The 12,406-nt window shown below is 39.5% G+C and overlaps 1 protein-coding gene across 3 annotated transcripts in view; it reads right to left on the bottom strand.

The window, feature by feature from the left end:
- AFF1 (ALF transcription elongation factor 1) overlaps positions 1–12,406 on the bottom strand; it is a 221,290-nt gene that overhangs the window by 197,867 nt on the left and 11,017 nt on the right. For all 3 annotated transcript variants that reach the window (XR_015250360.1, XR_015250361.1, XM_086704632.1), the window contains exon 2: positions 10,615–10,721. Coding sequence is in view for 1 of the 3 variants with exons in the window: in XM_086704632.1 (XP_086560758.1) it covers positions 10,615–10,685 (71 nt within the window). In the remaining 2 variants the exon portion in view is untranslated. The remainder of the gene's footprint in view (positions 1–10,614; positions 10,722–12,406) is intronic.

The raw sequence follows: 12,406 nt of genomic DNA on the forward strand, positions 1-12,406 counted from the left end.
TGGGTAACCTATAAAATTGTTGACTCATATTGTACACCTCAAACTAATAACACTGTATATTAATTATATTTCAATTTATTAGAAGTGCATAGCTCAGGCACACATTTTCACAAAGAGACATACTCTGGTAACCAGCACCCAGATCAAAACACAGAACAATACCAGCACTCTTGAACTATTAAACTATTTTTAGTGAAAAGACTTATCTTGACTCTAACTGAGCTTTAGAGCTAACTTCCTGGGACAGAACCACAGGGTCTCACAACCTCAGCAATGCTGACATTTGGAGCCAGAATATTCTTTACAGGGAAGGGAGGTAGGGTGGTAACCTGTGCATTGTAGATGTAGCAGCATCCCTGCCCTTTACTCATTAGATGATGACAACTAAAAATCTCTCCAGACATTATCAAATGTCTCCCCAACGCTGGGGAGTAATATTATTCCTGGTTAAGAACCACTGGTATATAAGAACAAGTTAAACATATTAAGAGGAAATAGATAAATCCACAAAATAGGACATACATTCAGCTCAGTTCCACAACCAATCTTCCACCCCTCAAGTAGAGTAGTTGCTCTAGATTAAGACTCAAGAAATAAAACCTAGAGGGGTGCCTGGGTGGCTCAGTCAATTGAGCATCTGACTTTGGCTCAGGTCATGATCTCACAGTCTGTGAATTTGAGCCCCACATCGGGCTCTGTTCTGACAGCTCAGAGCCTGGAGCCTGCTTCGGATTCTGTCTCCCTCTCTCTCTGCCCCTCCCCTGCTCATGCTCTGTATCTCTCTGTCAAAAATAAATAAACGTTAAAAAATTAAAAAAAAAAAAGAAAGAAAGAAAACCTAGGGATGCCTGCCTGGCTCAGCGGGAGGAGCATGAGACTCAATCTTGCAGTCATGATTCAAGCCCTGCATTGGGTGTAGAAATTACCTAAATAAAATTCTGACAACAAAAAGAAGCAAAACCTAACACAACGTAAGTGCTTTGGCTTGCTTAAATCAGGAATCAGAATGTTAATAACTTTAATGGATTTTTTTTTTGAGAGAGAGAGAGAGCATGAACAGGGAGGGAGGGAGGGAGGGAGAGAGAATGAATCTCAAGCAGGCTCCATGTACAGCACGACCTCATGACCATGAGATCATGACCTCAACTAAAATCAAGAGTTGCACACTTAAGCAACTAAGCCACCCAAGTGCCACCCCCTCCCCCACCTTTTAAGTAATCTTTACACCCAACATGGGGCTCACACTCATGACCCTGAGATCGAGTTACACGCTCTACCCACTGAGTCAGTCAGGTGCCCCTAACTTTAATAGACATTGTAAACAATCTCAACAGTTTGGATATGGGCTAGTCATTAGATGAATCCAAAATGTTTATTTAATTAGGTATGAAATTGGTGTCCAGTTATGTAGTGAAATATCTGTATTCTTTTTAGTGATGCACATAAGGTATGCAGGAGTGAAAAAATAGATGCCTGGGATTTACTTTAAAACACTTCAGCAAAGGGACGCCTGGGTGGCTCAGTCGGTTAAGCATCCAACTTTGGCTTAGGTCATGATCTCATGGTTCGTGAGTTCAAGCCCCACGTCGGGCTGTGTGCTGACAGCTCAAAGCCTAGAGCCTGCTTTGGATTGTGTGTCTCCCTCTGTTTCTACCCCTTCCCCACTCATGCTCTTTCTCTTTCTCTCTCTCAAAAATAAACATTAAGATAAATAAGTAAAATAAAAAATAAAATCCTTCAGCAAAGAAAAAAAAGGAAAAGGGGCAAAGAAAAAGGATAGATTTTAAATGTGACAAAATATTGAGAAATGTTAAATATGGGAAAAGGGTATTTGATAATGAAATATTCTTTCTACTTTTCCTAATATCTAAATATTTCTATGAAAAAAATGTCTTTTAAAGTGAAGGAGGGACAAGGAGAGGGTAGGCAAGAACTATGATGAAGTCCATACTAATAGATTATCAAGGCCAATCAGAGCCAATATTATTTCCTTATTGCTGCTTCAGCGCACAAGATTCCTTTCCCTCCCTCCCTTTCCTCTTTGTCTATCTTGCCCTCCCCCCTTCCCTTTACACTCTTCTTTTTTTTTTTTTTTTTTCAACGTTTATTTATTTTTGCGACAGAGAGAGACAGAGCATGAACGGGGGAGGGGCAGAGAGAGAGGGAGACACAGAATCAGAAACAGGCTCCAGGCTCTGAGCCATCAGCCCAGAGCCTGATGCGGGGCTCGAACTCGCGGACGGCAAGATCGTGACCTGGCTGAAGTCGGACGCTCAACCGACTGCGCCACCCAGGCGCCCCTACACTCTTCTTAACAAGAAGTCTTGGACAATCTCATGCTTCCAATAGCTTTAATAAGACATGTTCTCTTAGCTATATCTATTAACATCTTACTTCCGAAAACATATACAATCCAGCGTCTACGATTTTAGCAACAAAGATGGCGGCAGTCTGTGATGCGGTTTATGAAAAAGGCTTCGTCTGATGAAGGCATCCAAACTTGTTGGTCAAAAGCAGAAATGAATTGCACACAATGAATGTGCCTCGTATGTTAAATGTTATTCTGTATAGTAATTTAAAAATTTCACAACCAAAACAAACCAGTTGCCCCCAGCATTCCCTACAGTCTGATTCACACATTCAGCTATTGACTTCTCCAGGCCTTTGCTTCCTCTGGAACAAGGAGGCCGATTACCATCTAATCTGACCACTTTACAGGGTTATCATGAAGCAGAAGAAAACAAGACTCTGATTCTGAAATAATGTCCTACAAGCTTCTCATAAACCACAGGAACCTGAACTGAAATTCTCTTCTTCCTAACCATGTTTCACAGATTCTTAAGGAGGCTAACCGCTCAGTAACTTCAGAAGAAAAGGATTATTGTAATTGAAACTCCACAGAAAGAAGAAAAAGGCTCTTCTCCAAATCAGGATAGCATAAAATTAGTATCCCTACAAAGATAGTGTAATCCTAAACAATGTAACTCAATGTCCTTCTTATCCACCATTGCAGACCAAGTATCATGTAAAATGATATACTGCCACTACCTAGACTAGTATCCATTATACAGAAGGCACTAAATGATATTAACTCATTCTCTCCAACTCTTAGCATTGGTAGAGTTCAGGGCTGAAGGCAAAAGGAAAAACCATCTGCAAACGAATCTGAAACTGACCCACTGGCACAATAATCTGGAACTTAGAATAACCTAAAGATGTCTCTAAACAGGAATCTACCTCATGAGAAAGCAATGCCACTTCTAGTATCTACCCAAAAGAAATGAAAACACATGTGCAACATTATTTATAACAGCCAAAAAGTGGATACAACCCAAATGTCCATCAATTGGTGCACAGTAAAAAAAAAAACAAAAAACAAAAAACAAAAACAAACCACTAGTATATCCATACAATGGGTTATTTGACAATAAAAAGGAATGAAATATTGATACATTCTATCACATGGATGGATCTTGAAAACTTTATGCTAAGTGAAAGTAGCCAGTCACAAAAACCACATATTATGTGACTGCATGTACATGAAGTGTTCAGAATAGGCACAAGTATGAAGTAGATTAATGGCTGCCTGGGGTTGGGGTGGGAAACAGGCAGTTGCATCTACTGGGAGTGCAATTCTGAAAATGGGTTGTAGAAATGGTTGCATATCTCAGTAAATTTATTAAAAATCCTTAAACTATATACTTAAAAAGTGTCTTTTTTTTTTTTTTAAGACTACACTACTTGTAGAAAGGAAAATACTATGCAGCAGTGTTTTTTTTACATTGTATGTGATTTAGGACAATCCCATAGCCAATATTAAATGTAAAACAGACCACAGCAATACTTATAACTGTATCTACATGCTCTGCAAATAAACACACTCTGTGTTTTGTTTTTAAGAGACTGTTTCCTCTATCATTCTTCTTTCTATGAATGCTATTCCTGGAGTAGCTCACAAAACAATCTCTTCTATCCAAAGAGTTGCCTCTAAATAAAGCCTTTCCCCTCAAAATAGAAATAAGAAAGCTTCTGACTCCCCCTGAAATCCACCATTCTACCATCATCACCAAAGCGGTAGAATTAATAATTTATTGAGGATTTATGATGTAGGAGGTACCACAAGCACTTTACACACATTATTCTTATCCCCATTTTAATGACGTTTTAAAAGTTGAGCAATTTGCCCCAGTAACCAATGTGTCAGAGAACTACACATAGCCATCCCACTGCAGAGTCCCACACTCCAGCTCACTATAACACAGATGTAATACTAGCTCCACTGGATTTTACTAGTGAAATTATGCAGTATTTCTACAGTTTAGCCTCAGTCCCCACCCCACCCCACTCCCTGATTTAACTCTCCCTTTGGGAGACAACTAATTTTGAAAAAGATTTCCTCGGGTCTGGGATAAGTCTGAAACCAAACTCTTCTAAACCCATCAAACTGAGTGACTCATCTTAAATTACTAATGACAATGTCACATACTAAAGGATGAGGAACCATTTTCTAAATGAAGGGATACAATGAATTCTATATAAGAAACATTATTGCACTTGTAAATCAGGCCTTAAATGACCTGCTTGGGAAATACCGGAAATCTTCCTATTTCCCCAGTTCACAGTCCAGGTGTGGATTATTTACAATGCCCAGGCCAATCACTGTTTCAGAAAAACATGGCCTATAGCCAGTAATCTCTCTAGTAAGCATTTGGAAGTTAGGCCTCTGATTTACTCACACAGAGAAAATCTGTCCATATAATAGGTGTTAATCGGCTTAACACCTTGTAGCTTCCTTACTAATTGAGGACTCTTCTCAATTAGGAGAGTTAAACATTTCAGACTCTCCTGGGGAAGACAGGCTTCCAAGAGTACAGTACTATAATATAATCCAGCATTCACAAAATTTAATCTTTTAAATCTTCCCAAGTACTGAAAAGCATATCTCAGGAGATCTCCTAAAACATGTATAAGTACCTACCCTTAACGGCAGAAAACAATAAAATCATGTCCCACAAATCTGGTGATATAGCCTGAAATAAAATTTATTTCATTCTTATGTTTCACCTTCACATGTTCCCCACCCCTCCCCCCACCCCCACCACCGACTAACATTTTCCTAGAATGTATCCCAGCTTTACTCACTAGCTTCATTTACCTGGGCCCACTTTCAGAAGAATGTAATTTAGCACACAATTTGTAAAAATTAATTTCAGTTTCAGGATTCCAAGAAGAAAATGAGAGATTTGTACAATAGATACTGAAGGGGAAGAAGGGGAACAGATTGGTGAAATAGCAAAAAGGCATGTTCTCTCAATAAGGAAAAACTAAAAACTCCAGCAAAAAATAAAAACACCATTCAAAGATAAAGTAACTGGGGCACCTGAGTGGCTCAGTCAGTTAAGTGTCCGACTTCGGCTCAGGTCATGATCTCGGGTCTGTGAGTTTGAGCCCCTCATCGGGCTCTATGCTGACAGCTCAGAGTCTGGAGACTGCTTCAGATTCTCTCCCTCTCTGTCTCTGTCTCTCTCTCTCTCTCAAAAATGAACATTAAAAAAAATCAAAGATGATGCAATTTAGGGTGCCTTGGTGGCTCAGCTGGTTAAGCGTCCAACTCTTGGTTTTGGCTCAGGTCATGATCTCACGGTTCCGTGAGATGGAGCCCCGTCAGGCTCTGCACTGACAGCAGGGATCCTGCTTGGAATTCTCTCTCCCTTTCTCTCTGCCCCTCCCACCCACGCATGTATGTGGGAGCATGTACTCATGTGCTGTCTCTAAATAAATAAACATACGTTCAAAGATGAAGCAATTTATTTTTTTTAGATGTTTATTTTTGAGAGAGACAGACAGACAGAGCATGAGCAGGGGAGGGTCAGAGAGAGAGAGAGAGAGAGACACAGCAACTGAAGCAGGCTCCAGGCTCTGAGCTGTCAGCACAGAGCCTGATGTGAGGCTCAGACCCACGAACCACGAGATCATGACTGGAGCCAAAGTCAGATGCTTAACTGACTGAGCCACCCAGGTGCCCCAAAGATGAAGCAATTTAAAATGTGCCATGAATTTGAACAATTTAATTAGCTAAAGTCAAGGGTTGATTGGTCCTGACCAAAATGAACCTTCTCTTCCAAGTGTTTCTTGTGATGACTTTGAACCCATATGATATATGAAATGAAACTCTATACACTATTTTACTTCCCAATCAAAATAATGTATATAATGCTGTTGGTTTTTCAACTTCTGTTATCAATTTAAAGACCAAGGTTTCAAGGGTACAGGTAACTATAAAATAAAATGTGCTATCAAGTTGGACAATTTAAAACTAAAGAGCTGGGAGCCTGGGTGGCTCAGTCAGCTAAGCATCCGACTTCAGCTCAGGTCATGATCTCACGGCTTGTGAGTTCAAGCCCCACATCAGACTCTGTGATGACATCTCAGAGCCTGGAGCCTGCTTCGGATTCTGTGTCTCCCTCTCTCTCTCTCTGCTCCTCCCCCACTTGCACTCTGTCTCTCTCAAAAATAAACATTAAAAACAATTAAATAAATAAATAAATAAAACTAAAGAGCTAACAGTTGGAGGTTAGAAGGAAAGAAATGGAAGAGCAAGGATAATTATATTATATCAGACCATGGAAACTTAAAGGAAAGTAAACGTATTTAATATCAACTATATAAAATATACCTAATATAGTATTTCAATATAAAATACGTTACTGAAATACTTAAAATGTAAAGATAACAATTTATGAAACAGAAGAAATAAAAATAACAAACATTAAACCTGAATAAGGAAACATAAAAAGCATACTGTAGGATTATAATGAAATCTAAAAGCAAGCAAAACAGATCCATAGTGTTAGAAGTCAGAATAGTGGCAGCCTTTGAGGGAGTTAGTAGCTAAAAGGAGACAGGCGGAGGCTTCTGGAGAGCTGGTATTGTCACTTGATCGGTTACACAAGTGTGTTCACTTTGTGAAAACACACTGAACTGTACTAATAATGTCTGCCCTTTCCAGTTTGTTATACTCCAATAGCAATTTTTGGAAAGAATAAAAAGAAAGGAGAGGGGGAGAAGGAGGGTAGGGGGAAATACAGGTGAGCTCAGATTCAGTAGTGTTCAACGGGTGATAAACCTGGAAATCACAGAATAAGCCCATTATTTATAACAACTAAAACAAATACTGTCTTTGCCCATTACATTGATATTCTGTCCACGTTTATGACTTCTGATAGCCCTGAGCAAAGTAAGGGCTCACACTCAGATTTCTATTTCATTTGAACAATTAGAGTTGCACACTCAAGACACATCTGTTTCAAATATGTGATAGCCCTGGACCAGTTCCACATGAATTTGTGGTTTTTTTTTTCTGGACTACTAAAAGATTAAAGTATCATGATTAAACATTTAAACAGTGAGCTATTGGTTTATATTAAAAATTGAGCTCCATTTAGGATTTTCCCTGGCTTTATCACTTGTACTGGGTATTAAAATTAAAAGGAGCACATCAGGAAGGCAATGAGTTGAAAAAATGTCACCAACAATAAAACCAGTTCTGTAAGTGCTACAATGTTACTACAAGGGCCCTTTTTGCATCCTAACTTAATAATTAGCAACAATGGAAAACATACGTAAATAATAGAATACAGAATACCTTTTTAATCTCGCCACTGAGAATACTGTAACTATTACAATTGATTCTTCTACCAGAAAGTGTATAGGATGAAAGGTCAACAACTAGAAATTTTTGAAAAATCCTACCTCCAAACACCATACAACTGAAATTTAAAATTTCTTGGGGCGCCTGGGTGGCTCAGTCGGTTAAACATCCGACTTCGGCTCAGGTCACGATCTCGCGGTCCGTGAGTTCGAGCCCTGCGTTGGGCTCTATGCTGACTGCTCAGAGCCTGGAGCCTGTTTCAGATTCTGTGTCTCCCTCTCTCTCTGACCCTCCCCCGTTCATGCTCTGTCTCTGTCTCAAAATAAATAAACGTTAAAAAAATTTTTTTGAAAAAAATAAAATTTCTTCAACCTCTTAAAATTTCATCAGTCTGATATTTAGATTCTTTTGTAGAAAGACCCAGTTTTAATAAGCTATAGAATCTGACTTGCCCCAACTGACAAAATTCAAAGGGACCCCAATCAAAGTGCCAACATTTTTCTAGAAAATGACTAAAGACGTCAGAGTACATATGGAAATGTAATCAGATGTGAATAACTATCAAAATTCTGAAAATGAAAAGTAATGACAAAGAAGTGTTGGCATATTTTGAGGTATGGGAATACAGTGAAATAGCACTGGCACCACTGGCAGAAGAAACAATCTATGGGACAAAGGAGTCCAACAAGAGACTTAAAATGTGATGGAATTTACATGCAGCACTCAATCAGTGGAGAAAAGATGATGATTTAATAAACTATGGTCAAACAACTGCTTAGCTTTTTGCTTTTTTAAAAAAATGGCTCCCTAACATCCCTTGGACCTTTTCACTTTCCTATTAATATGGAAATTTACAGCACATACTTTATACTAAAATTAATTACAGATGGATCAAAATACCACAAAAAGTCCAAGATCTAGGGCGCCTGGCTGGTTCAGTGGGTAGAGCATGTGACTCCTGATCTCAGGGTATGAGTTCAAGCCCCACACTGGACATACAGCCTACTTCGAAAATTAATTAATTAAAAATTTAAAAAAAAAGCCCAAGATCTGAAAAGGGTCACAAGTTAAGAGGGCTAAGCAGTGAGGTGAATGTGGGAGTCCAACTGTGTGGGAACTGTGGTGAACTAGAAAGCTGCTGTGCTCTCCTGACTTCTTCTTTTAATTTCTTTTCTTTTCTTTTTTTTTTTTTTTTGAGAGGGAGCGAGTGAGGTGCAAAGAAAGAGAGAGAGAGAAAATCCCATGAGAAGCGGGGGGGGGGGGGAGAGAGATAGAGAGAGGAAGAGACAGAGAATCCCATGAGAAGCAGGGTGGGGGGAGGGGAGAGGGAAGGGGAGGAGGAGAGAGAAAAGTGGGGCACGAGTTCACTGGAAACCAGCTCACTGGAGCTGGGTTCAAGCTCACCTGACCAGGGACTTGAATTCATGAACTATGAGATCATGACCTGAGCCAAAGTCAGATGCTGAACCGACTGAGCCATCCAGGCATCCCTCCTGACTTTTTTTTTTTTTTTTTTTTTACATCAAGTCTTTCTGGGGAATCCCGACAAAGCAGAAGTCTGCAGGGGGAATGCAGGTGGGAATCCTGGAGTTCTGGCTGACTGGCAGGCTGAGGGGACGAACATGTTGGCACACCTGAAACGTACTGATGGCATACCATTTGGTAAGTTCTGAATTAGAACTTGTCTAAGCTCATGGCCTTGTCTAAAAGAGCAACAGCCATTTGACTGTATCTGAGTGCTGCGATATAGCAATGCAAGCCCAATGTTGTTAAATCTTAAATTTTTAAAGAGAAGATGGAAGTCTAGATTGTTATGTAAAAAACATTGGCAGATATATTTTTTTAGAACACTGTGAGGGGCCAAACAAAACCCATCTGTTGACCAGATCTGTCCCATAGGCCACCAGCTCACAAGTTCTGATTTAAATGCAAAAAATGAAACCACTGAAGTGCCAGCAGGGAACACATGACATTATTTTCACAATCTTGGAGTTGGAAAGACCTTTCTAAGCACAATCAAAACCAGAATCCATAAAGGACAAGACATTTAACTACATACAAATTTAAAACTTATGTGTAACCGAACACAAGGACAAGCCTAAAGACAGATGACAATAGCTTCCCCCAGCTCTAGCAGAACATGAATTGTTGCAGCCTGGGTCACATGCCTTCCTCTGTGGGGGAGGACAGTGCACCAAGTTTAACAACAGTCCCACCAGGGCCACCTGGAATGGAGGACAAGTTTCCTAATTGAACCAGAAAGGGGAAGTGGGAAAGCATCCAGGCAGGACCTTCCAGAATTGCATGCACCATCATCTGCCTCTCAATAAATATCAGTTGAGTAAGTTTGAGTCTACAGGTCTCATACTTTAATATGTTTTGGAATATCTAACAGTATACATAAAAAAAAAAAAAAACTGATCGGTGATATTAAGAATGCCTTCTGGCTATCAAATGAATTATTCTTAATAACTGCTCCAGAATGTTAACATGCTCCCCTCAATCAACCCTGACCCCATAGTATATGCAAGAAGGAAGTTAACGGTATGTGCACACTTGGAGGGAGAGATATGAAAGTAAATAAAATGTAACTGACAGAATTCCCTCCTTTGAAGCTCCCATGATAAGGTAGATCTCATACTTGTTTCAGCACAGGCTGAATAGGTGCTCATTTCTCCAGATCAGTGGAATATGGACCAGTATCTTGAACACAGAATTAGGATGCTGATCTACTATATATAACATCCACATGTTAAAGAAAGGAGTTATGAGGCTGAGAGAGTATTAGATTTAAAGAAAATATGTAGCCAGTCTAAGAGGTTTGGCTTCCTGTAGAGAAAACTGACATTTTCACATATTTTATTGCATTGCAAAAATGAAAAAGATCAAGCTTATTCTTTGAAACATAGATTATAAACTTAAATACTGTCGCATCTTTGAGTCAGGGATTTCACAGTTGTTACCTGCTGCTGCTGCTGCTGCTGCTGCTGCTGCTGCTGCTGCTGCTGCTTTTGACTCTTTCGGTAAACGCCATTGCTGCCAGTCAGTGGAAAGTAACAAGTCTGTTCATCTGAAAGAGAAACAGCAATCTGTGAATATTAGTCCATAAGTAAACTCCTAGGCATGCATAACTTGCAAGAAAATCCTACTGGAAACAGAATTCAATGTTCTTATTAGAATTAGGGAGTGGTTCTTCATCAACTCTCAAGCTGCATAAACAAACCGGCTACCATATATCATAGAGCAAAGGTACTTTCAGTTTTGAGGCTGTTACTCAAAGCCATTTCAGGGTCACCTGGGTGACTTAGTTGGTTAAATGTCCGACTCTTGATTTCAGCTCAGGTCATGACCTCATGATTGGTAAGCTCAAGCCCCGCGTGGGGCTTTGTGCTGACAGTGAGGAGCCTGCTTGGAATTCTCTCTCTCTCCCTCTCTCTGCCCCTCCTCTGCCTGTTCTATCTCAACAAATAAAGTTTAAAAAAAAATTTTTTTTTAATTTCAAAGCCATTTCAGCAAGAAGAGATAGGCATAAGTTAATCATGAGGAGTATGAAAGGAAATAACATGTCCCCAGTGTCTACTTTTGCCAAGCATTGTGTTAATCCCTTTTTAAAATGAAAGTTCATGTAAACATTGCAATAAACTTGAAAGGCATATACTAATATCCCACATACTAATAACCCATTTTATAGATAAGAAAACGGAAACCCAGTTTTAAGTAATCTGCCTGAGGAAACAGAATCAAAAGAAAGTTAGAGTTGCACAAGAAAGGAAATCAACCAGTTGGTCTTTATATAAGAATTCAATACTTAATAAAATGTAGGCCAAATTGGAGCCAATCTTAAGATTTTACTTCCACTCATAAAATGTGTTTAATCCCCAAAGTCATTTTTGAACCTTCTCTCAAAACAGTACTGGTCAAAAATTAGAAAAAGAAAAAGTTATACAACCTGGGCAGATGGCCTTGGTACTGTCCTGTGTATCTCTAGAAACAACCTGTCTTTGGTTAACACTATCAACAGCTGTTTCCTTTTCCCTTTCTTGTATGTATTTGTAAATTTACTGCACTTATCCTAACTTGCTTTAAATAGTTCAATTTTTTTCAAACATCCTTAAGACAAAGGATATGTTACAAATTATCTTAGCACATATTTAACAAACTGTGATACAAATGAAAACACACTAAATTTGTAACAGTTTTAGCTTGCTCTTATGTTTAAGAGGCTGTTAACTTCCAGCCTGAGGCTGAAACATTGAATATAGGCCAGTGCTATTCTGACACCTGATAAGGTCCTTTTATCTCCTCCTCCCTGAAATTAAAGTTGCTGACCACAATGTTTCCATACTAGTAGATATACAGTCACTCTATCTCCTCCCCCCAAAAAAGAACGCAACATGGATACTGCACATATTCTAGTTAAACTCACACTAGTAGGGCTCTAAGTTTTTCAGGGTCAAACAAGCTTTGGATTCCACACTCCTCTAACCAGCTACAGCAGCCCTACTTAACCCAGCTTAGCCAAGTTTCCTAAATTCTCCAACTTTAAATCCCAGTCATCGTCCCTCCCCCCCCCCCACTTTCTCTCTCTCTCACTTTCCCTCTCTCAAATACACTTTTATTTTCCTTTCCTCTCTTTCTCTACCCTCTTTCCTGCCATTACTCTCCCTCCCCCACCTTTCTCTCTCTCCACCCCTGTTGCTGCTCTCACCTTCTCTCTTGACATGCAGGGCTGGCACACAGTAGATGGCCAATAAA

The sequence above is a fragment of the Puma concolor genome, chromosome B1, assembly GCF_028749965.1.
Source record: "Puma concolor isolate L17-30 chromosome B1, mPumCon1.1.hap2, whole genome shotgun sequence".
NCBI classification, from domain to species: domain Eukaryota; kingdom Metazoa; phylum Chordata; class Mammalia; order Carnivora; family Felidae; genus Puma; species Puma concolor.